Source organism: Cervus elaphus, chromosome 5 (assembly GCF_910594005.1).
Source record: "Cervus elaphus chromosome 5, mCerEla1.1, whole genome shotgun sequence".
NCBI classification, from domain to species: domain Eukaryota; kingdom Metazoa; phylum Chordata; class Mammalia; order Artiodactyla; family Cervidae; genus Cervus; species Cervus elaphus.
In genome coordinates, this window is record NC_057819.1 from 53142768 (window position 1) to 53169286 (window position 26519).

Sequence of the window (26519 nt, forward strand, 5' to 3'; positions counted from 1 at the left end):
GCGTTCCCACCTCCTAGCTCCTTGACTTCCGGGTCGCGGTGCTCGCAGGGAGCGCACGGCTCGTAGCGTCGTTTCCGTTGCCGGCAGTTTGCAGTTGGGGAAACCGAGGCAGCTCCCGCTCCTCCTAGTTCTTCCGCTCCCGTGAGGTGGCTGCTGTTTGTTTTCCTCTCGCCGGGTGCTGCTTGCGTGCGGCTTCGCTGGAGGCGCGCGAGCCCCGCGGCGTCCTGTGGAAAGTCCACTGGGCGTCCGGGCCGGCGGGGCTTTGTGCGAGCCGTTCCCTCCCACTCGCGGGCAGGGCGCGAGCTGGGCTCGGCCAGACTCCGGGAGGGGGGCTCGATGGCGCAGCGACCCCCCGAGGTTTGGGGAGCTCAGGCGCCGCGAGGCTGGCGTTCCCTCTGCCTGGCAGTTCGGCTTCTTTTGTCCTGATGAGCGCGGACCAAATGGATTCTTTTTAAAGTCTCAGTTCAGCCCGTCTCTGCACAGATTCTGCGCTGACTTGAGGGGATTTCGAATTTGACAATCCCTAGGGAGACGATGTATCGGTGGGAATATTTAAGGCAGGAAGGAGATGAGCTTTTTCCTTCGTTTTTAAGTAATTCCTCCTGACTTGAATTTCCCCGACCCCGCTTCATTTAAGAACCGAAGATTTTTTCCTTAGGGCATAAAAATTAAGTTTTATAGAGGGTGTAGTTTATCACTCAGTATTTCTGCCCTTCACCTGTTGAATGGAAAATCGGCAGTTAGCCAGGGTGTGATCTACTTCGTGTTCAACTTCTGTACTTAAATTTGTAAGCAATATGTAGTGTTTTGTTTGCTGGGATCGCCTGACTGGGACACATGTAACTGGGATTATCCACGGGGTTAAGAAGAATTGTTCCTTATACAGACATTTCTGATATATGCTATATTTGATTTAATCGTTGCCTTAGCTGGGGTTCTTTCGTTCTTGGGCTGTTGATCCCTATTCTCAAACAATAAGAAATTAGTGAACCGAGACCTTGAATCTAAGTAAGTAGTTTGATTTTTACAGTTAATTGTTTAAAAGAGGTAAATAGACCGTTTGACCAGCATCATTTAATGTAAATGGCATATATGACATCTGTCTTTGTTTTCCTAGCTGCCTAACACTACTACAAAACAGACATGATGGATTAACAATATAATTTGGGATTCAATGAGTTGAATAAACTAATTTTTCCCTTTTTAAAAACCTAATTTAGGGTCATTAAACCTGTCATATATTTCCTTCTGCAGGGAAAAAAAATGTTTATTGCTTTGTGGGAGTTCTTCTATGGGCACTTTTTTCGATTTTGGATGAAATGGCTCTTACGACAGATGACTGGAAAATGTGAATTGCAGCGAATTTTTGATACCTATGTAGGTGCACAAAGGACGCACAGGATAGGTAATGTTTTTCAAAAAAGAATGATTAAAAACAAATAAGATTCTATTTTTCTCAGTACTGATAGTGACAAATGCTCTTGTGTATCATGATCAAATCACTTAATCTGTTTCATTATCTTTGAATCCATCTAACTCTAAAACTGATTTTATGGAAAAAGAAACAATTATTTAATTCATCAGTTGTATCTTAGATTATGGTTGCAACCTACTTTCTAGGAAAAAATACCTCTCTACTTCTATTACCCCTTTGAAATTTTCACTTAAGTAAAGGAGATCCATTTTGACATTCAGCATCCTTCAGTCTTAATCTCTCAATGTAGTTCATGAAAGAACAATCATAGGTATCTGGTAATCCCTAAGAAAGATCATTAGACTGGAAATCTGCTCTGTCATATACTGTGTAGCCAATAGCCACATGTGGCTATTGAACACTTGTAATGTGATTAGTTTGAATTGAGATGTGCAGCGGTATAAAATATATGCTGGATTTCAAAGACTATGTGAAAAAAGAATGTAAAGGTGTCTCACTAATAATTGTTTATATTCATTGTATGTTGAAGTGATGATATTTTGGATCCTTGGGTTAAAATATATTGTTACTTTTATCAGTTTCTGTTACTCTTGTATGGCTACTAGAAAATGTTAAGATGTAAATGTTAAATGTGAACATACATGGTTCACATTTGGGCTTGCATTATATTTCTGTTGAACAGTGCTGCTCTAGAACTTTCTAAAATTGATCAGCTTTCCATGCTGTATTGAAAATATCACCTTAAATTAGAACACAGATGAATGAGAAGTGCGATTGAGGTCATTTCTCTTTGACCAGAGTAAGGCAGACCAGGGGTAGACTGCACTTCATGTTCGCTGTTAAATGGGAAAATCACGACTTAACCAAAACCTCTTTTGTGTTGAACAAGTGCGCTTCAACTAAGAAATCCACCGCTGTTAGATTTGAGGAGTGGGTATTGGTAGCCAAGACAACAGGCAGAGAATGGCAGTCAGGGAGGGAACCTCAGGGCATCTGGATGACTGCAGGGTAATTACTTCCCAAGATTTTTAACAACTTTCTGGCTGACTTACATTCTTGGTTGATCTTAAGAGTTGCCTTTTTGACTGCTCTGAGGAGAGCAAAGTATTTCTTGATAAGAAAAAAAAATGTAAAAATTATTATATCATCTAGAGCTATTAAAATAATTTATTTTCTCAGTATTTATAGTATTTGTTTATAGAGTAATTCACAAACTATTTAAGTAATATTCTTTTTCTTCTTTTCAGAAAATTCCTTGACATACTCCAAGAATAAGGTAGGCTCATATCAAGGTAATAATGCTAGAAAATTAACTTGGAGATACTTTTTCTTTAAAAGAATGTCTCATTTTAGAGTTAATTATTTTTAGTGTGCTACTAGAAGAGTCTTTGCTGCAGAGTGTTGGGTGAAGTTTTCCCACTTAAGAAGTAGTATTCTTTTTTCTCTTTGTGTGTGGGGGCAGGGGAGGAGCGTGCAATACTTGTCACAAAGAAGTATTTGAATAATTTGTTCCGTTCTGAGGTTTTGCTTGTTTATTTTACCTCAAAACTTGATAACTTGTGGGAAAGGAAAGTGTTTAGGGGGAAAGCTTTCTCATAGATTGTGTCCTTAGGATAGGTTTGGATAGTTATTTGGGTTTTCTATAGAAAACCTTTTGATCTAAAATAAGTCACTTTTTATTACTCATGCTATTAGTTAGTTATTGCCGTATTGTTGTTGTTGTTTAGTCACTAAGTTGTGTCCAACTCTTTGTGACCTCATGGACTGTAGGCTCCTCAGTCCTCCACTGTCTCCACAGTTTGCTCAAATTCATGTCCATCGAGTCAGTGATGCTATCCAACCATCTCATCCTCTGCCACCCACTTCTCATTTTGTCTTCACTCTTTCGCAGCATCAGAGTCTTTTTCAGTGAGTCGCCTCTTTGCATCAGGTGGCAAAGTATTGGAGCTTCAGCTTCAGCATCACTCCTTCCAATGAATATTCAGGGCTAATTTCCTTCAGGATTGACTGCCTTGATCTCCTTGCATCCCAAGGGACTCTTTTAAGAGTCTTCTGTGTAACAGACTTATAAAATCTCAGTGACATATACCAAAGTTAGTTATTTCTTGGCTCATATATCTGTGGGCCGACTGGACAGGCTCTTCCTCAAGCTGGTGCCAAGTTCAGGTCTGTTCCAGTTATCTCATTCTGGGATCCACATTGAAAAGAATCCAGATTGATTCATAGTGAATCCGTTGGAGCTCCAACCACACAAACATATTTTAAGTTTTCTTGTGTCATGTGTCATTAATATGCCTAGAGTAAGTTACATGGCCAAGCCCAAGTCAAGGGATGGAGAAATACAATATGGCTCACCATAAACCCATGTTAGACATGTGGGTATATAATTCACTTGCATGGGAATGAAAAATGGGGACCGATTATTCAGTCTAACACATGCTATACTTCCCTATAGTAGTTCACAGTTTTTTTCCTCTGTGTATAGATTAGTTGGTTTGGCAGAGGTAGAGTATGGGCCATCTAGACTCTTGTTTGAATAACATAGTGGATCACAACAAACTGTGGAAAATTCTTAAAGAGATGGGAATACAAGACTGCCTGACCTGCCTCCTGAGAAATCTATATGCAGGTCAAGAAGCAACAGTTAGAACTGGACATGGAACAATAGACTGGTTCCACATCAGGAAAGGATGTATACGTCAAGACTGTATATTGTCACCCTGTTTATTTAACTTATATGCAGTATATCATGTGAAATGCCAGGCTGGATGAAGCACAAGCTGGAATCAATATTGCCTAAAGAAATAGCAATAACCTCAGACATGTAGATGACTTCACCCTTATGGCTGAAAGCGAAGAAGAACTAAAGAGCCTCTTGATGAAAGCAAAAGAGGAAAATGAAAAAATTGGCTTAAAACTCAACATTCAGAAAACTAAGATCATGGCATCCGGTCCCATCACTTCATGGCAAATAGATGGGGAAGCAATGGGAACAGTGAGAGACTATTTTTTTGGACTCCAAAATCACTGCAGATGGTGACTGCAGCCATGAAATTAAAAGACACTTGCTCCTTGGAAGAAAAGCTATGACCAACCTAGACAGCATATAAAAGCAGAGACATTACTTTGCCAACAAAGGTCCATCTAGTCAAAGCTATGGTTTTTTCAGTGGTCATGTATGGATGTGAGAGTTGGACTATAAAGAAAGCTGAGCACTGAAGAATTGATGCTTTTGAGCTGTGTTGTAGAAAAGACTCTTGAGAGTCCCTTGGACTGCAAGGAGATCCAACCAGTCCATCCTAAAGGAAGTCAGTCCTAAATATTCATTGGATGGACTGATGTTGAAGCTGAAGCGCCAATACTTTGGCCACTTGATATGAAGAACTGACTCATTTGAAAAGATCCTGATGCTGGGAAAGTTTGAAGGTGGGAGGAGAAGGGGATGACAGAGGATGAGATGCTTGGATGGCATCACCAACACGATGGACATGAGTTTGAGTTCAGGAGTTGGTGATGGACAGGGAAGCCTGGCATGTTGCAGTCCATGGGGTTACAGAGTCGAACACAACTGAGCGACTTCACTGTCACTATGCATCTATAACTTTTTTAGATATTCATATATGTTTGTATTTGGTCGTGATGTACAATATGGATCTAGAGTTTAGGGTCAAAAAATGTTGACTTGTTACTACTGTCTAATGATACTGATATGAGTTCCTGATTCATGCCAGAAAGAAAATGGACACTGTTGAATGTTGCAAGCTTATCAGTTAAGTTCTGGAGAGTGACCTATAAAATAGGTGCTTTACTGATTTAGTGTTTTATTTATAAATGGTCAGTATAACTCATGAATGAATATTGTGGTGGGGAGCAGTTCAGAGTCCTACCTTTTTGTTCAGAATCTTATAGAATCTTATTTTGTTCAGAATCTCTTTCTCTCCTTTTTTAATGAGACTATAGGGATCTAGAGTGATTCTAAAAATTTGTTTACACGTGTCCACTCATATAGTTCCTTTAATAACCTGGAACACAATTTCATGAAGTAACAACATCATAAATTGTAGATGAACATCTGGAGAGATTCTGGAACTAGGAACTCTCTTTCACAGATCTGTCTGTATAACTTATTACTAAAATTGATTTTAACATTTTCAGTCATGGAATTTGCTAATGGGATTTCGTGTGTTGTAAAATTATGCCCGAATTAAGTGAGACTGTATATGTTACTTTTTAAGAGCTCTAGTGCCTTAGTCAAATCCTTGAGCAAAGATTTGAGTGGTTGCTATATGTTCAACATTCCATCAGGGCCTTTGGGATATGAAACAGGAAGTAAAGAACAAAATCTAATGTAATTATAAACAGGCATCTGGAGATGTAAGAGGTAAGGTGGGCTAAGCTGAAGTGTCTGGAAGCTTTAAGGTAGTAGTTACAAGTTTAAAGAAAATAAAATGTTCATTATCTTTTATCTCCTTTATTGGCTACTAAAGTTCACTAGAGAACTAAACATTAAAATTATATTCTTATTATTTTATTATTTAAAAATTGCTAATTGTGTTTTCAAGAGCATACTAAAAAGAAATGGTCAACAAATGGGTGGTTAAATACTTACTGAATTAAATCAGAGGAGCTTTGTTTTCTTGAAGTTTTAAATCTAGCGTAAACTTGTCAATAAGCTAATGGGTGAAGTCTCATCAGTTTAGACATATAATTTATGGTGTGTGTTTCATCTCATTTGTATATTTCATTTATCAGTACTTTGTAGAGTAAAACTGATTTCTAATTTTGTGATATTTCCATTAACTTGCTGTACTTCTTTATTTCTGTGAAAAAAGTGTAAGTTCTGATTCTGTCACTTTCTTTGACTTTGTGCAAGAGTACTCATTGTAAAAGAAAGGTATTAATATCCACATGGTTGTTTTAAGACTAGAGATGTTAATATGGAATTAGTAATATATAAAAATAATAATGTTTTCAAAGTCAGTGAATGTAACTTGCCACATTAACAAAGTAAATCAGAAAAATATGGTCATTTCAGTAGATATTAAAAAAACTGTTTTGACAGAACTTAATACCCATTCATGGTCAAAAACACTCAACTAACTGAGAATAAAAGGAACTTCATTGTCATATTAAAGGCTGGCATGATATACAACACTGAAATATTGAATGCTCTGCACGTTCAGTTGGAAAAAATGATGTTTACTCTCCTTTTATCCAGTATTGTGCTGGAAGACCTAAGCAGTGTAGTAAGGCAAAGAAAATAAATCTAAGACATAATGAGTGAAAAGAAATAAACTGTCTTTATTAACAGATGGCATAGTTTGTGAGTATAGAAAATCCTAAGAAATCTAAAAATTACTAGTGCTATTAGTAAATGAATTTAGCAATGTCATAGGACATAGTATGTTTCTGTATGTTAAGATAAACTTCAGAAAAACAAAAAGAATAATTCCACTTAAAGTAGCATCCAGCAATATAAAATACCCAGGGATAAATTTAATGAAAGCTGTGTAAGACTTCCACTTTACAACTCCTTTTCCTGAGAAAACTTAAAATGGAAAGATATACTGTATTCATCAATTAGAAGAGTCAATGTTGTTATGATGCCAATGCCCAAACTGACCTGTGGATTCAATGCAATTCCAGTCAAAATCCCAGCAAGTTATTTTTGAAGGGAGTGGCAAGCTTATTTAAAGTTGATACAGAATTTTAAGGGACCTAGTATAGCCCAAATAGTCTTCTCAAAGAACAGAGTTAAAGGACATATACTATCTGACTTCCAAGACTTTCTAGGCAGAGAGATAAATATAACAGGTGAGAGAAGAGAAATAGACCACATGTAATTTTTAAAAAGAATACTAAAGCAATTCAGTGAGATCAGGAAAGTATTGGAAAACCAATAAAGTACAGGAACAGCTGGAACCAAATTGGGAGGGTAGCGGGTGGGGAGGCTCCTATCACACTCTTCTTGTGAAATTAATTTGATATGGACTTTAGACCTATATTTAAAATGTTAAGACTTCTCAAAGAAACCATAGGAGAATATACATCTTCTACCGTGGGTTAAGCAGAAGTTTCTTTTAGAGAAGACATAGCATTACCATTTAAGAAGAAAATAGAAAACTTAGACTTCATCAGAAGAAAAACTACTTATCAAAAACGCCTTTAAGAAATGAATTGGCAAGCCACAGAGAAAACATTTATAGAACATATGCCTGATTAAGGACTTATATCCAGTAAAGAACTTTTTAGAACTCAGTAATAAAAAGACAGCACAATTGCCCTGTTGAAAATACTCCTTTTTTCCCCCAGCTATAAGAGATTTTTCTCATACAGCTTTCTTTCACACAAATAGGTTTTACAGAGAGCTCCACTTGTTGTTCAGAGTGAAGTGGACAGATGTGTAGAAGATATAATGAAGGAAAAGAATATTAACCCTGAGAAGGATGACAGGTGTGTTTTTACAGTATTCTCATTTATCGTGTGCTTACATCCTGTGAGGTTAAAGATCACACAAAGTTGTGAAACATTAGAGGTGAAAGGTTTGTGAAAATCATCCAATTCAATCCTTACACTTCACTCGATGAGGAAGTGAGGTCCAGAGAGGTGAGTAGTAGGAGATCTAAAACCTGTATCTTTGAGTCCCAGGACTTCCCTGGTAGCTCAGACGGTAAAGTGTCTGCTTTTAATGTGGGCGTCCCGGGTTCGATCCCTGGGTCGGGAAGATCCCCTGGAGAAGAAAATGGTAACCCCAGTATACTCTTGCCTGGAAAATCCCATAGATGGAGGAGTCTGGTAGGCTAGAATCCATGGGATCGCAAAAAGTTGGACACGACTGAGCGACTTCACTCACTCACTGGGTCCCAATCCAGTACTATTGCCAATTTATCATCTGCCTTCTCTAAAATAGCTTACCATTACTTTCCCAAAGTTAAATGCAACTTCAGCACCTGTGTCCTTCTTTGTCTTTGAAAATTCAGTTCCTCCATCCTCCTCCAGGAAGGTCCTCTGTTACACATTTAACCCATTATCCTGTAGTTGCTAATTTACTCTTGCTCCTCCCTGAATGAGTTCTGAGTTCCATAAGAGAAAGACTTGACTTATTCCAGTTTTGTGTTCTCAGCACAAGTTTATTGAGATAGTAAATACTTAGCAATTTTTCTTTCATTTGGTATTTTCTATGTGGATATTGAGGAAGGAGTCATTATTTAGGCTGAAACAGGGAAAGGTACAGGAGAGAACTGAGATGATAATTCCACAGAAAAGGGAACGTTTGAGCTGTCCCTCATTGAGTGGGTCGGAGAGAACATTTCATGCAGAGAAAGAGGCTACAAGGCACAGGGTCTTTGAGTATCTGGAAATGGTAGGGCGCCCTTTGTAGCCAGAGCGCTGCATAGGCACGGAGCAGAGGTGGAAGAAGTGAGTGGGGGGGCGAGATCAGAGACACTGCGAGAAGGCTCACAGGTCACACTGAGAAACTTGGATTTGTCCTCTGTTTTCTTTCTTTTTTTAAAGCAAACAAGCTGCATGATCAGATATGTATTTTAGGAAGATGGAGGGTAAATTTGAGGATATAGGAGGCTGGTAGAAGGGATAAAGACAAAACAGGAAACTGAGTTGTTTGGACAAGAGACAATGAAGCCATAAATATACCAGGTTAAACAGATATGTGATGGGGCCTTTAAAGGACAGTTCAGAGCCACAAAGGATAAGGGCTCAGGGACTTTTTGATGTGTTTTTGATGGAGAGGAATGTCAGAACTCAGAGCATTCTAGCTTGGGGAACTAGCTTAGTGATTCTGTGAGTAGACTGAGAGACTGAGTTGAGAAAGAGCGTGCTTCTTCAGGGAAGATAAGCTGTTGTGTTTGGGAGAACTGGGAGAACGTGTCATGGCGATGTGCGTTGTTGCATCCTTGGAAAACCAGGTCTGCATTGAATATTGGGCAGTAAGAATTGGGAAATGTGTGAGATTGCTCAGAGAAAATGTGAGAGAAGTGAACAAATGAAGGATTTGCGCATTTTACAGTTTGCAGAGTTTGTTTTTCCTACACATCTTGCTCTCTTTCTAGGCCTTGTTCTGTCTTATCCTGTGTGATACTTTGTATAATGTTTTGTGTTTTCAGAGGCTTTTGATGCTTATTGTATTCAACTGAAAACTAGAAATTGCTTTCTAAATAGACATATGAACCACATGCTATGAAAGGTGTTGCTTTATTGTGGTAGGAAGGTATGTTTTTTAAAAATAACAATTTTTATCGTTTTCAGTTTTAAAATCAGCATGAAGGCATGCTTACTACAGATATCTGGTTATAAACAGCTCTATTTGGATGTAGAAAGTGTGAGAAAAAAGCCGTATGATTCTGATAACCTGCAACATGAAAAGCTGCTTATCAAGGTAAGTTTTTGGCATTCTGTATTTGGAGTGACACTGGAAAATAAATCAGGTTTAAGATAGTAAGGCCTTGTGCAATGTCTAGAGGCTTACACAGCTATCTGATTTCTTTGCCTTTTAGAAAATGTAATCATGCTGGTGAAAGATTTTTCATTAACTGTTTTTATAATTTTATATATTTTAATGTTTGTTTAATTCTGAAATAAATCATAAAAAGGGAGATCTTTTCAGCTGAGAAGTATGGGTCCGCAAGCTTCAGACTTTCCCCACGTCTCATAGAATCCCTCATGCAAATTAGGCATCTGTTCAGCTTCCTCTCAAACTGAACATGGAGGCCCCTTTGCAGATCATTATGTCTGAAATGATCTTTGGGGATTTATGAAACGTGCTGAATATTGCCACAATAGATTTAAAAATCAAGGGAGTAAAGAAATTTACTTAGAAACTTCCTGTTTCTTATTTCTGGAGTAGAAAGGTCGGTGCAGTAAGGTCGGTGCAATGCTGAAATGAGAGATTAGACCTGGAGCAAGCTTTCCAAATCATCTACTTTAGTACCTTTGTTTGAGGGATGAGTTTAGTTCTGGGGCCTAGAGAAGATGAAGTCATTTGCTTCAGGAAGATCTTAGAATGATCAGTTCTGAAATAGAAATGAGTCACCTGCCCGTCCACTTCACCTATTCTAATTGTATTTTTTAATGTTTAAAGTTAGGGAAGACAGCACAGAGCACCTGGTGTTTAGTTTAGTTATAAACTAAAAGTGCTGTGGAAAGAAACATCATTCCAGTAAGAGAGTATCTAAGTAACAGTGAGAGACAAGTTTAAAAACAACAAAACTTTTTCCTTGTTTTCAGAAAGAGTATAAATATACACGGCACCGAACTTTAAAAACAAAACTTGATTTTGGCAAAGAGGATAATAAAACTACTCAGAGGACTTTTGCTGTGGGTTGAGTGCCTGGCACTCACTGAGACTGGACTCCTCTTTATAACCTTCTCATCATCACTGTTGCCTTAACGTCAGACCCTCTCTACACCATCTCTTCTCTTTAGAGGAATAAGACCCAAGTCCTAGCATTTTAGTCAGGGGAATTTTCATCTTGGTGATTCATCATGGAACTTACTGAAAGGTGAAGAGCTGGTGGCTGGCAGTGAATCACCCAGCCTCACACAAACTCAGCAGGGTCAGGGGCTGAGGAGATTCATGTCTCTCTAAGTGCAGTCTAAGGGCCACCTTCACTAAAGTTAACCAGTGTTTTAACGTTTAGAATCCAGAGTTCCACGTTGGCCTGTGAAATCAGAATCTCCAGGAGTGAAACCCAGAAATTTGATATTTACACATAGTAGATTTTGAGTATTAGTGGTCTTAACTTGTCTCTCACCACATCATTGTGGGCCTCATTCCTGGCATAATCAAATGCTTGCTGAGCTCATGGAGAGACGCTAAGGTGAGCAGATGCATGTGTTAGTGATGAGAGGAGGGACCAGAGAAAACCCAGTCTCATGACTGTATTAGCTTCAGGACCAGAGTCCTGACCCTGCCTCACAGTAAGGTCACAAAGTCTTCACATTTCATTCTAGGTAACAGGATACTCCTTTCATTAGGAGTCCTTTACTCAACAATGCCTGAAATGATAGTGAAATGGAAAAAAAAAAAAGCAAGTATTTCTGTTCTGCAAGTTTTCACAAACTTTCTTATCAACTTTTGTAAGTCTGTTTTGTTTGATGACTTGTGGTGTTGAATTTGGAAAATGACTGATTTTTTTTTAAAACTTTAGTTTTCATTGATTAGTCTGTTGCTATCCAATAGTTGATAGCTGTTCTTAAATCCTCAGTCTTGGGGAATATATTTACTTACAGACAGGTCATACTTTTTTCTTTTACAGCTATGAAAATTTGTAAAAATAATGATCATATAGGTTTTAATATTACCAGTATTGTTTCTCCATGATCCCCTCCTTATCTCAGACTTGTAGTCCCTCTGACTAGGGACTAATCACCCGCCATTAGAATAAAGCCTACTTAAGAATATAGTGTTTGAGGCGAGGGGCAAGTGTCTAGCACTGTGTTCTTCTCAAGAAAGCAGTTACCAATTCTAGTGTATATATATTACTTAGTAAGTAAAGACATGTCATTGTTTTAGATTTCTGTGTATTTGTTACCTTTTCAAAATCTGTTGTTCTTTATTTATATCAATCTTTTACACTGGAATAAGTGTGCTACATATTTTAGGATAACTGAAACGTTCTCTATAGTCTTTGTTGAGCCTGTGATTTGTCTGCAAAAGTAGTTTAACTGAAAGCATTCAGCTTACCAGTATATCAGCTGTGAGAAGGAAAATGTCTTGGTAATTAAGAGCATCACTATTGTTTGTAATATGGAAGCATGTTTATACAGCTCTGGAATCTTCTCATGCCCACGAAAAAGTTGAAGGCTAGAATCTCCAAGCAGTGGGCTGACATTGGTTTCCAGGGTGATGATCCCAAAACAGACTTCAGAGGCATGGGCATACTTGGATTAATCAATCTTGTGTAAGTGAAAATAAACTTTCTTTTCTTCTCTAAATGAAATTCCATGTAATCTCCAATCTTGTTAAGTTTTAGTAAGAATTAATCTGGTTGTTTCATACTATCTCTGAATTTTAGTAGCTGCTGCACTCTTAGTAGTTACTAATATGCTGGCAAAAATTTGAAGATGTTGGCCATATGCTTTGTGTGTGTGTGTGTATATGATTTCTTTACTTACCAACTTTTCCTCTGTCTCTTCCTACGTTTCTGATACCTTTTAAGGAATTGTATATACTCTTTTCTTACTCTTTATATCCTTTTGCCTCATCTCTCTTGGCTCTCTGATTCCATTTTAGGAAATACAAGCACACAAGATGAAAATGTGCTTCACACTTATTCTTCACCATCTGTGACAACTGATCTAAATCCTTGACTTTTCAGAGTCTATATGAATTCTCTCTTGTTTTTCTTTTTTTAATATTTATGCTTGGGCGTATATGTGAAATCTCAAAATATGTAACTAAAATTAGAATTGATAACCAACTCTATTTTAGAAATTAACCTGGAAGATTAATATGGATATGAATGTGCACATGGAGATATTCTAGTATTTGGGCCTGTCCTTGAGTAGTGATTTATAGGCTTATAAAATGCCTAGGGTGGGAACCCTAATCATAACAAAGTTCATATAATTGTTACTGTGAAAGAATTAATTCCCAAACTGAGCTAATTTATGTTAATATTGAGAAAAAGTATCTAGATCAATATGGATAAGGCTATTTGGGAGGAAAATAGAAGATACAGTAGGGCTTTGATATTTACAGGTTTTTTTCCGGTAACAAAAGTATTTAATTTTCTGTAATACCTAAATTTATGAGTAGGAAGGTTCCCTATGTGTCTACTTTTCAAAAATAAAGCACAGTAGTCTGAAAAATAATGATAATAATAATTACAAAAAAATGAGATTGCTAGTTTTCCACTTTGATAAACAGAAACTTGAATTTAAGTAGAATAAATGCAGTTTGCTTTCACTTGGGAAAATTCTAAAGTATTTTAAAATTTATTATGGTTCAGAACATGTAGATCTTTTGTTTTTAGCCTTTAAAGTCCTTTTTTTCTTGGTACTTGTAAACTACACAGATAATTGTAGCTGTTAGATACACTTTCTTCTGATGTTTCCTTTCTTTTGCTGAGTAACCTTGCTTTTGGCTCATTTCGTCAGAAATCAAGATTTTCAGCACTTGTCAGAAGATAATTTAGCTTAAAACTTAAATAATTTAATAGGATTTGATTCAGTTCTGTGGTAAGGGGTTCTGATAGACCTTTAAATAATTTGCAGATATTTTTACTCTATTTAGAGCTAGTAGCTACTAATTTGAAAAATGACTGCAATCCAGATATACTGTTTGGTGGCCATTGATGTACTAGAAATGGTTGAAAATAGAAAATTAGCTCTGACTTCTCTATAAGATTTGGTCTATAAGAACTCAAAAGAGGTTGCATTAGTACACACCAATAGGATGTATGAGCCTTTATATATTTCTCTTCTGTACCTGCTAATACTTCTGTTTTATGGCCAGTATTTTAGTTATACCACTCATTAAGGAGGGTTTTGTTTTTATTTGGTTTTTAAGCAAAAGGAAGGCTATTGACTTTCTTCTGATTGCATTGACAATGGCATTAAGCAGTACAGATTTAAGTCACAACAGAAGGAATGAACTCAGGTGAAAGGAAGTGTCCCAAGAGGTAGACAGTGACTATTTTATAAGAAATGTGGAACAAACAGACAGAACTCTAGATTTTCCTTAAGATGGATTAAAAAAAAAAATCTCTTGTTGGATCATTTTTTTGTCAAAATACTTCAAAATCTAGCAAAGGACCCATATCCTATACTAGATAGGCCTGATGGCTCAGAATTAAGTTTTGATTGAGAAACATCTCAGAGTCACTAAAGGATTTGAGATGGAGATTGGGGTACTTTTGGCAATAAGACTGTCATTTTGACTGTAGCTTTTAAAATTGCTTCTGAGTATCTTCAGTTTGAATGGCATGTTAATTTTGTTATTTTTCTTAAACTTTTTCAGATATTTCAGTGAAAATTACACCAGTGAAGCTCATCAGATTCTTTCCCGTTCAAATCATCCAAAATTAGGGTAAGCTGGATATATTAAAGAAACTGTAAACTCTTGAATTTAAGTTAATTAGAAGATCTGAATTTGAAAGTATTTCAGGGATTTTTCTAATTAGATTATTTTAGTTAATAAGAACTTTATAAATAATACTGCATGACATTATTTTAATATATGTGATCATAAACTGATTTTGTATGTATTTCAGTTATTTTTATCACAAGATACAGTTTATCTATAAAATGGAAATAAGGACCTTTTAAAAATTTTCTGAGGAAGATTTGAAAATGGGAATGGGAAATGGCTTTGAAATAGGAATAGGAAATGAGATATAACTTTTAAATTTGTGAAGCAAAATGTAAATAGATATTAGCTTTGTTGTTCAGTTGCTAAGTTGTGTCAGATTCTTTGCAATTATTAGCTTTATCATTACTTATTTTTAATGTTTCAATGATACCTATCTTTGAAAAAGCATTATATTGATAACAGTATTATATCATAAAAATAAATACCCTGATAATGGAGAAACTACCAGATTACCCAGTGTATTTTAGAAATCAGTGAGGTTGTATGTAGTACTCTTCTGGATTTTTTAAAAAGGATTTTGGTTTTAGATAGTCATGTGACCAGAGCTTTATTTTCATGTTTTAGATTAGATCCAGAAAATCAGTAGGCTCTAAAGAACAAAAATTTTTAATCAATTCTGGTTTACTTTCTTAATACATAGAAATTATTTTAAAATCAATACTGGGTTAGAAATTAATCAGTAACATTTTACTAATTCCTTGCCTAGTTTAAAATTTACTTTATGAACTCTTTGACTAGCTGGGATAACTGGTAATGTTTCTGACATAGGTATTCTTATGCAATAGTTGGAATCAATCTTACAGAGATGGCTTATAGCTTACTGAAGAGTGAAGCTTTGAAGTTTCACCTCTACAACTTTGTTCCTGGTATACCAACAATGGAACACTTTCACCAGTTTTATTGTGAGTACTGAAGTGAGTTAAAAGTAGATATTTCTAGGAAAATTTTTAAATCCTTAGTAAAGTGTGTGTATATATATATACTTAATATATAATATATATATAATATTATATATGTAATATATAATATACTACCTCGATCAAATATATAATGTATGCTTGTCATTTTACTATTTAGTATCTTTGAAAAACAAGATGATGGAATATGGGTTTCCAAGAGTATTTTCTACTTCAGTTTATATATTTGCTGATGTAAAAAATTCAGTGAGGCAGTTTTTTGACATGTATGCAAATTTAGTATTTATGCAGTTTTTCTGTAGACATTCATTTTCCAGTCAACTACAGATGAATTTTTCTTCTTATGTAGTGGTTAATGAATGCTGTTGAATCAAGGACAGATAGATAATTTGGTTACTTGTGTAAGAAAGTTTAAAGGAATGTTTCACACACACACACCCCTTATTTCAAGATCAGGTTTTTTTATATTAGGTTGGGGCTATCTAGTAACTCTTCCTAAAACAGTCATGTTACAACTGTTCCTTTAACTTTTATTTTAATGATATTTGAATCTTGAAGGTTTAATGTGAATAAATGCATCTTCTGAAGATATTGCTCAGAAGCAAAGAATTCAGATTTAGCCTGGCTTCATACTCTCATTTTTCTTGATCTTTTTGTGTCTTTAGATAGGATATAGGAAAGTACTTAGATACTAAGTGTCCAGATCATATCATCTTTATCCATTCTCAAAGGAGTCATCCAGGTCTCCAGTTCCATAACCTCCCCTGCCTTTCAGTTCAGTTCAGTTCAGTTCAGTTCAGTTCAATCCAGTCTCTCAGTCGTGTCTGACTCTTTGTGACCCCATGAATCACAGCACACCAGGCCTCCCTGTCCATCACCAACTCCCGGAGTTTACTCAAACTCATGTCCATCGAGTCAGTGATGCCATCCAGCCTTCTCATCCTCTGTCATCCCCTTCTCCTCCTGCCCCCAATCCCTCCCAGCATCAGGGTCTTTTCCAATGAGTCAACTCTTCGCATGAGGTGGCCAAAGTATTGGAGTTTCAGCTTCAACATCAGTCCTTCCAGTGAACACCCAGGACCAATCTTCTTTAGGATGAACTAAGGTTGGATCTCCTTGCAGTCCAAGGGACTCTCAAGAGCCTTCTCCAATACCACAGTTCAAAAGCATCAATTCTTCAGTGCCCAGCTTTCTTCACAGCCCAACTCTCACATCCATACATGACCACTGGAAAAACCATAGCCTTGACCAGACGGACCTTTGTTGGCAAAGTAATGTCTCTGCTTTTTAATATGCTGTCTAGGTTGGTCATAACTTTCCTTCCAAGGAGTAAGCGTCTTTTAATTTCATGGCTGCAGTCACCATCTGCAGTGATTTTGGAGCCAAAAAAAAATAAAGTCTGACACTGTTTCCACTGTCTCCCCATCTATTTGCCATGAAGTGATGGGACCGGATGCCATGATCTTAGTTTTCCAAATGTTGAGCTTTAAGCCAACTTTTTCACTCTCCTCTTTCACTTTCATCAAGAGGCTTTTTAGTTCCTCTTCACTTTCTGCCATAAGGGTGGTGTTATCTGCATATCTGAGGTTATTGATATTTCTCCTGGCAATCTTGATTCCAGCTTGTGCTTCTTCCAGCCCAGCGTTTCTCATGATATACTCTGCATAGAAGTTAAATAAGCAGGGTGACAATATACAGCCTTGACGTACTCCTTTTCTTTTTTGGAACCAGTCTTTTGTTCCATGTCCAGTTCTAACTGTTGCTTCTTGACCTGCATATAAGTTTCTCAAGAGGTGGGTCAGGTGGTCTGGTATTCCCATCTCTTTCAGAATTTTCCACAGTTTATTGTGATCCACACACTCAAAGACTTTGGCATAGTCAATAAAGCAGAAATACATGTTTTTATAGAACCCTCTTGGTTTTTCAATGATCCAGTGGATGTTGGCAATTTGATCTCTGGTTCCTCTGCCTTTTCTAAAACCAGCTTGAACATCTGTAAGTTCACGGTTCACGTATTGCTGAAGCCTGGCTTGGAGAATTTTGAGCATTACTTTACTAGCGTGTGAGATGAGTGCAATTGTGTGGTAGTTTGAGCATTCTTTGGGATTGCCTTTTTTGGGGATTGGAATGAAAACTGACCTTTTCCAGTCCTGTGGCCACTGCTGAGTTTTCCAAATTTGCTGGCATATTGAGTGCAGCACTTTCACAGCATCATCTTTCAGGATTTGAAATAGCTCAACTGGAATTCCATCATCTCCACTAGCTTTGTTCATAGTGATGCTTTCTAAGGCCCACCTGACTTCACATTCCAGGATGTCTGGCTCTAGGTGAGTGATCACACCATTGTGATTATCTGGGTCGTGAAGATATTTTTTGCACAGTTCTTCTTTGTATTCTTGCCATCTCTTCTTAATATCTTCTGCTTCTCTTAGGTCCATACCATTTCTGTCCTTTATCGAACCCATCTTTGCATGGAATGTTCCCTTGGTATCTCTAATTCTCTAGTCTTTCCCATTCTGTTGTTTTCCTCTATTTCTTTGCATTGATCGCTGAGGAAGGTTTTCTTATTTCTCCTTGCTATTCTTTGGAACTCTGCATTCAAATGGGAATATCTTTCCTTTTCTCTTTACTAATCCTGAATTTCCAGGTTTGTCTCCTTCCTAAATTTCTCTTGAATTTGTCCACCTATTTCTGTCCCATTGTAACTGTAATGTTACTCTGTTACTAGGTTACTGTCATAGCTTTTTCCCTAGTCTTTCAGTCATGACCCTCTTCTAGATGTCCACATTGAAAGTATAGTTATTTAAAATGAAAATATAGTTGTTTTCTTTCATCTTGTTACTGAAAAACTGTTTTTCCCTCCTCTAGTCTTATTTGATTTCTTCTCCTAAATCTCTCATTGACTTTGTGCAAAGGGCTGAAACTCCTGGGGCTTGGCCAGCTGTCTCCAGATTATTTGTCTTCTCTATGAATATATGCTTGTATAATGCTGCTTGTTGAACACAAAAACAAATAGGAAAATAAACAACCAAAATACTATCCCCTGCTCAGCATTTTACCATATTTAAATAAATGTACTAGAGTGACAAGTGAGAATGCGGTACAAAATGAACTCTGTCCAACATTTTTCCCCCGCAGAGGGGTACCTGGAGCATCTTTGAATAGTGTTGCTTACAGTGCTTTCAATACCAGCATCTGCTTTGGCTCCTGACTAGGAACATCATCACAGTAATATGTGCGGTGGCAAAGTCATTATAGGACCTTCTCAGTTGCTTTGTTTCTATCACTCAGATCCATAAGACCTGTGGATCATCCAGGAAGCAGTGAAGCTAATGTTTTTCAAATTTCTTGAAACATTTAAAGCAAACACACACACATAAAGACACACATACACTTATCTTTTACACAAAAGTTACCCCCTCAGAATTGACTGTAATGTCTTAGTTAACATTCTGCTCTTATTCAGTTCAGTTCAGTTCAGTCCCTCAGTTGTGACCCCATGGACTGCAGCACACCATGCTTCCCTGTCCATCACCAGCTCCTGGAACTTACTCAAAACTCATGTCCATTGAGTCGGTGATGCCATCCAACCATCTAATCCTCTGTCGTCCCCTTCTCCTCCTGCTTTCAATCTTTCCCAGCATCAAGGCTATTGTTTTTCCAGTAGTCATGTATGGATGTGAGAGTTGGACTATAAAGAAAGCTGAGTGCTGAAGAATCGATGCTTTTGAACTGTGGTGTTGGAAAAGACTCTTGAGAGTCCCTTGGACTGCAGGAAGATCCAACCAGTCCATCCTAAAGGAGATCAGTCCTGGGTGTTCATTGGAAGGACTGATGTTGAAGTTGAAACTCCAATACTTTGGCCACCTGATGCGAAGAGCTGACTCATTAGAAAAGACCCTGATGCTGGGAAAGATTGAAGGCAGGAGGAGAAGGGGACGACAGAGGATAAGATGGTTGGATGGCATCACCGACTCAATGGACATGAGTTTGGGTGGACTCCAGGAGTTGCAATGGACAGGGAGGCCTGGCGTGCTGCGGTCCGTGGGGTTGCAAAGAGTCGGACAGGGGTGAGCGACTGAACTGAACTGTTGGGTTTCTCAAGGCAAGAATACTGAAGTGGTTTGCCATTGCCTTCTCCAGTGAACCATGTTTTATCAGAACTCTCCACCATGACGCGTCTGTCTTAGGTGAACCTACAGGACATGGGTCATAGTTTCATTGAGCTGGACAAGGCTGTGGTCCATGTGATCAGTGTGGTTAGTTTTCTGTGATTGTGGTTTTCACTCTTTCTGCCGTCTGATGGATAAGGATAAGAGGCTTATGGAAGCTTCCTGATGGGAGAGACTGACTGAGGGGGAAACTGGGTCTTGTTCTGGTGAGCGGGGCCATGCTCAGTAAATCTTTAGTCCAATTTTCTACTCTTATTAGAAGAAGCATATTCTAACTGGAAGATAATTTGAAAACTTATCTTTTGAACATAGTTACCTTTCTTTGTTGGGAGATTGAGCCCAATTCATTCGCACAAGTCAGTTCCAAGGTCATAGTTTCTATCTAAAAGAAAGAACTGTATAAAAAGATTAGCTTTCACATTGTCTATTTCCCTGTGATCTGTATCTGTCTCCACTCTCCTCCTTGTCTCTCATGCCATTTTGTTGTTATCATCTTCCATGGACAAGACTAGAAGCAGCAAGTGGTAATTAGCTTCTTAGTTCTGTTGTCACCCTTTGTATATCTAACATGTAAGCACATAGTCACCGTCATCCTGGGAAGTCACCAACCATTGGTGTGGAGGTTCCAAAAAATGAACTCTTAAATTTGTATAATAAAAAGGCTATGACTGTTAATAGCTTTATTGAGGTGTAATTTACATACCATAAAATTCACCTGTTTTAAGTGTGCAGTTCAGTGAGTTTCAATAAATTTACTTACTTGTACAACTGTCACCATAATCCAGTTTTAGAACATTTGTATCACCCCAGTAACATCCCTCATACCTGTTAATTCCTGTTCCTGTCGTCCTCCTGTTTTTAATCCCTGTGGGGAAACCTCAAGTGCCCCTGCAGCTTTGGTTAGGGACAGTAGAAGCATACATGGAATTGTAAGTTTAGAAATTTTGTATGGTATTTCTGTCAAGTCTGGTGTTTTAAACTCCTGGAGTCAAAGGACAATAGAGGTGCTTTATAGGAACAACCCTTTTCTATCACTTTCTAACAGGCTTTAGGAGTCTTATGCCGCTTATGGGCCTGTCAGCATCCTAGAATTTTGGTATCGTCTCTTGCAGTTTCCTCATGTCTCATCAAGTCAACTTACAGTCTCCGTTTTATTGAGTCATTCTTTTTCTGACACCAGTTTACATTATAACCACCTCACTCTGAAACAAGAAACTACTAGTGTTTTACCCTTGAGCAGTTGGTTCTAGACTGTATAGTCATTTGAATAGGCAATGAAAAGCAATTTAAAGTTATGGTAAATAGCTAAAACCTGATAGCCAGAAATACTAAAACAAGCTGTGTTCTGTAAAATTTAGTTGGATGTCTGACTTTTAATACTACCAAGAGCATTACACCTCCAAAGTTTCTGATTGTACATCCCTATTATGATATTGGGGATAGGGTGCGAGAGAACAGACTCAATTTATATATGGATGAGTAGTACGTACTGTTGTGATAATGTATACACAGAATAAATTTTAAATGAAAGAAAGATGTAAAATATTAGTTAAAGATAATTACCAGATCACCATCCTCAGCTTGTTTCTTGGGAACAGGAAGCAGATGGTGTCTGTCTGCTCAAAGAGGCCTTATTCTTTGATTCTGTCACATACCCCGGTTGACAAAGATCTGTTATCAAGGGATTAATCTGAAATCTTTCTTCAGTTGACCTTCTTATGAAATGATATTTCACTGTTGAAGTGTAGGGTGCTTGTCTGTTATTGTTTGCTTTATAACTAATATTTTAAAATGGAATTTACAGTCATTTCATACTATGCAATTTGTGATAGTGTAGTCACTCTCTGATGTAAAGTCACTGGCTATATTCCCCCATTTATCTGAAATAGGTCACTTCTGTCACTTCTTGAACAGCCTTTCAGAAGAGGGAATGAGATGCTGGTGGAAACCAAGTCTGATCTATAAAATAACAGAGACCACTTGCAGACTGTGGTTTGGGCGAGTCATTTAACTTCTCTGCACCTCTGTTTCCTCTGCAGAAGAAAGGGGCTAGCACAGCACTGGATCGTAGGACTGCTATGGGAGTCAATGAGCACATGGCCAGGGCTATAGTAGCGTTTGTTCAATAATTAAATAAATGCATCTGGTTGAATCCAAATAGGTTTAGGAGCAGTTTTAAATTCACATTTTGCTGTTGTAAATATGTCTATTTACATGTTCATCTTCATTAAATACATTTAACATTTTGAGTGTTAATTTGGCTGTTGTAATGAGGATATTGAAAAACAAAAATATTAAGCCTATTTAGTGCTCATGTATTCTTTTCAAAAAGAGAAGGTGCTTGACAGTTCGTTGAAAAAAGCAGAAGTAACTCATTTATAAATCAAGTAGAAAACACAGATTTTTTTGTACTTTATCCATGCCTGACATTTTCTTGTACTTTCATTTTTCTGTTTCAGGGATCTCTGGAGATTACTTCTCCCCCTATTCTCAGGGTATCTTTTGATAGTATCTAAATTTGAAGACTTTTGTTGATTTTTTTGAGACAAAGAATAAATGTACTCTATCTTATTAAAGTTGGTATTTATTTTGAACATACAAAAATACTTTTTAGTAAGTTCTTCAGGTTTCTCTTAAAGATGGTTTCTGCTCATTGAATCCTAATAAGGAATTTAAAAAATGGTTATACACTTTTAAAATGAGATGGTTGGGTGTGATTTCATTATTGAGCACTATATTTATGTGTTTTTTGTGTTTTTTTTCAACTGCAGGTTATCTTGTCTATGAGTTTGACAAGTTTTGGTTCGAGGAAAAGCCAGAAAGCATTATGTATTTCAACGTGTACAGAGAGAAGTTTCATGAAAAGATTAAAGGACTCTTACTGGATTGTAATGTGTCACTTACTTTAAAAATATGAGTCATCCGTAGTATCTTCTATTTCTACCACATTTTGCACACACAGCAGAATTTATATGTTGTAACAGAAATTATCTGATCAATTACACACCATATATATAATTTCCTACAAAAATATTTCAGAAATTCTATTTAAGAAAGCTAGTGGACAATCAGTGTATGTTTACACTTGTTAATACACTGTCCTCCAAAGGTACCTTATCTTCCAAAGATCCCCTCTGTAGAGTCACATGAACTGCTACAGTTTGGAGCTTGGGACTTAACCCATTCAGTGTAAAAGTACAAATCAGGTATTTTTGTTAAATTGATTGATTAAAATGTGTAAAAGTCAGTTTTCATTTTTATGTGTTGTAACTATCAAGTTGGTATCTTTTCAAAGCTCTGTTAAGAGTTTTTGGTTTTTAGTCTGGAAATGATTTTTCTTTGCCGTATTTTATTTGTAGGTTAATTAACAGAGTAGTTCGTCATGGTTCTCTTTGTTTGCATCTCAATCACCCATCATAATGTTGCCTCATAGGAGCAACAGGAGCATACAGAGAGATGCTCTTTGTCAGAGAAGACAGAATTATGGCCTTCTTTTTGGTTTGTCTGATTATTTCATGTAATAGGTAATGAGAGAATGACAGTATCAGTGATTAGCTCTTTTGTTTTTAAATAACACACTTTGAAACATCACAGTGTAATTCTAAAGCTTTAAAGACATTTTCTCATCTTCAGTATTTGCTTTTTTATCAGCTACAAAGAAGAAATTTTACTGCTTGGTGTGAGGGCTTTTATGAGGCCTCTCTGTCGGTGTACGTTTATGAAAAGAGATGCTCTGCTAAGAAAATCTTGATTATACTCAAAGAACAGGTGCTATTTCAATAAAGCTGTCTTCGAATTTTAACAAGAGAAAAGCAAAGCTTTTTAAAGATCTCAGTTAAGCAGTGTTGGTTGAGTTTACTTACTGTTAAGTCTTGCCACTCTTTGCTTTGACGCCACCATGTTTCTAGATAATGATGTATGACCTTGTGGGTGTTCTGTAATGGTCTGTGGGATTCTAAAGTAGCCTGAGGATGATGGCTGTGCATTCTGTATAGCTTTATTCTCTGAAAATCTCAGGAGAGCAGCGACTGCTGTCAAGGATTATAAAGTGATGAGATTCTAACAGGAACAGTTTCTTCCTTGTGTGTTTGACATTTGTACTCATAGCAAAACTAAAAGAGTTTAAAGATAGGTCCATCTGATTACCAAATCCTCCTTAAATCCTACAGAAAGCAGCCTATTAAATACATAATATAATCTAAAATGTGATGATAGTTAATACATCTTTAAAGTGGTACTTATCAAGCATTTAAGGACTGGCTTTTATATGATATATCAAGACCTAAAACTTTCAAGTATTTGTTTATGTCACTGACAGACTTCTCTCTTTAAACTTGCCAAAGAGGAGAGTGATATAAAATATTCAATTGGGAAATAACAGATGTGGTGTTGTATAGCACATACATTAAAAGTGCATGCCAAAAAAAAAAAAAAACATATGCATTGAAATTCTTCTTTTCTCAACAAGATAAAATGTTATAATTGGGTTCAATTTTACTATGATAGTGGTTTAGATTTTCTGTATTATAGGAATTTTAAAACAGGTTTCTTGTGGGAGACTTCTCAATCCTAGGAATACCTTGACTTCATCTCTTTAAATGTTTTCTATACTTTATCATCCAGCCAGAGTTCTATGAGATAAGAATCAGGTATTAGCCATTAAAGTTCATTTTATCAGGGTGTTTATCATTACATGGGAAGTGATTGTTAGTCTTTTAGTTTTCGCGTAGAAAATGCTTACCTTTATATTTAATCTTTTAATAGATGAGGTCTTGAACTGATATAAACCTTTGTCAGTGTGCTTTTAAAGAATGATTCAAGTATAGAACGGGAAACTTTTCAAGTAATTAAGTTTCTCCTAGGGGGAAGAAAAACCTTTTTAATAATTCTTTAATAATAATGTTTTTTAAATGTCATTTGAAATTTTGTTCAATAATATATTATTTAAGTCCACCTTTGTTTGTATAATATATTGCTCTGTTTTTGTTTAAGATTATCTGTAACCATTTCAGACAATTCTATAGTAAGTTGGTTGAAAGCCACAAATAGATTCTAAGATTTGATAGTTTGAAAGCCAAGCTAAATGTCACCAGTTGTAAATTAGAATGTAACATGAGCCTTCTGATTTTCATGTGATAGTGACATACATGAAAAGAGAAATAAGATAATTGTGTCTGCCATCCTACTTTTCCTTGCTTTCAACATATGTATGTTAGAATTTTAGGTAGCCTAAAAATCCATATTTAGAATCTTACCTGTTTCTATAGTAATAAAATACCAACGTAGTGATAGAATTGAGTAGAAGGGAAATTGTTTGCTTTAGCGTCAAAAAAGTTAATCAGTGTTGAAATGAATTTTTGTGTGTGCCAGACTGAAGAGTGAATCAGTGATAAAAGTAGTCTAAAAATATAATTACAAGTTGCAGTTTAAATACATTCTGAAAGACAATCTTTAAAGAATTGAGAGAAATCAGGGGATATCAGTGAACTTAGACCAACCCCTCTTTATATATATAAATATGGTGATATAGTTAGATACAAAAATCAGTGTCTCACTGGCACCATTTATAATTGAGAAAGCAGAATCTTTTTCTTAAAAATGCCTGTCCTGATTTTTTTTTTTCTAAAATGAGCTACTTGGATTTGTATGTATTTTTCTATGTGAAAATATATGTACTCTTCATTTTTATTCCGGTGTCCATAGTTGTTTATGTGCTATTTCTCCCCTTTGCATTCAGTGAAATAGAACTTGGTCAAAGATTTGCTAAAAGGAGAAACATTAGAGGAATGTGAAGGAGGAGTGTTCATTGCCAGAGCAGGAAAGATTACATGTTATCTTGGCACAAAGAGAAGACATTTGGCTTGAAGGGCAATAATGTTTATTATCCTTTTGAATTGGGGACCAGCAGCTATTTTCTCAGGATAAATGGTCCACCCAACTTCTGGGGAGGCTTAATTTCAATTTCATATTTATGAACCTCTCTGATTTTTTTAAATGAGGATTCCTGGAGTTGATAAAAATCTGAGAAAAATCATGAGTGAGCCTTTTTTTTCCTAGCTTCAGCTCTGGATAAGAAAAATGTTTAAATGTAGTGCAGGTAAGACCCAACTACAACATTACTCTTATAGGGCAAGGCTATGTTTCTGTTAAAGTATTCAAAAAATATTTAAGCAGTAGCTTTCCCTGGGGGAAAGAGTGCTGGTTGGCAACATAAAGAAATAGATTTCTGTCTACTTTGGATAAAGCAGTTAACTTCCTATGTAAAAGCAATAGTTGAAATGTAATGCTGTTTTGTTTGGAATGTTGTGAGCAAATAAAAACATGTTGAAATTGTCATAAGCCTTTCTATTAATACTTCTGCTCCTTCCCATCTTCCTCATCCCTTATTTATGTCATTTATGTTCATGAAATAATACTTTTTTTATTTAATCCTTTAAGCATGTTCCTGTAGAGTAAAATCAGAATATACAGAAAATTTTTTTATTTTTATGACTTTAACTCATCCACTGATTACCAATTTAAAAGGTTATTGGATAAGAACAATTGGTTATAGCGCAGATAAGAAACTACCATCACCACCCTCCATTCTTAGAAAGGCTAGGAATAAATCATACTATCCTGCAATATGTTTTTCTTAATTTCACAGTTGATCACGGATCTATTTGTATGTTAATGCATAGCTTCCATACTTTTTTTTAAAACTGCAAAGCTTTCCTCTGTGTGTGTGTGTGTGTGTGTGTGTAGCTTATCTTGAACTAAATATGGAACTGGTTTGATACACCAAATGCAGTCCTTATTAAAGTTAGTACTAATTATAGCTTTAAATGTATATGTTAGGGGAAAAGTGCTTTAAAGACAAAGCAATCATCTCAAGGAGTTTGATG

General features: G+C 36.5%; 1 protein-coding gene across 2 annotated transcripts; it reads left to right on the plus strand.

The window, feature by feature from the left end:
* Positions 1 to 25969, plus strand: ELMOD2 (ELMO domain containing 2). Of its 2 annotated transcripts, none has more exons than XM_043902478.1 (9): positions 1 to 146; positions 1255 to 1405; positions 2683 to 2711; positions 7791 to 7888; positions 9701 to 9830; positions 12221 to 12354; positions 14415 to 14483; positions 15315 to 15448; positions 22407 to 25969. In XM_043902478.1, the coding sequence occupies exons 2-9, from the start codon at positions 1264 to 1266 to the stop codon at positions 22550 to 22552; spliced, it is 882 nt and encodes a 293-aa protein (XP_043758413.1). In that variant the 5' UTR covers positions 1 to 146; positions 1255 to 1263; the 3' UTR covers positions 22553 to 25969. The 2 variants fall into 2 exon arrangements, with proteins under 2 accessions (XP_043758413.1, XP_043758414.1); XM_043902479.1 differs by lacking the exon at positions 1 to 146 and adding an exon at positions 178 to 788.
* Positions 25970 to 26519: the final 550 nt, after the last annotated feature.

Coding starts and splice junctions, on each gene's coding strand:
- ELMOD2 (XM_043902478.1), top strand. CDS start 1,264: ATGTTTATTGCTTTGTGGGAGTTCTTCTATGGGCACTTTTTTCGATTT. Junction 2,712..7,790: donor TGACATACTCCAAGAATAAG/GTAGGCTCATAT, acceptor TCACACAAATAG/GTTTTACAGAGAGCTCCACT. Junction 15,449..22,406: donor ACACTTTCACCAGTTTTATT/GTGAGTACTGAA, acceptor TTTCAACTGCAG/GTTATCTTGTCTATGAGTTT.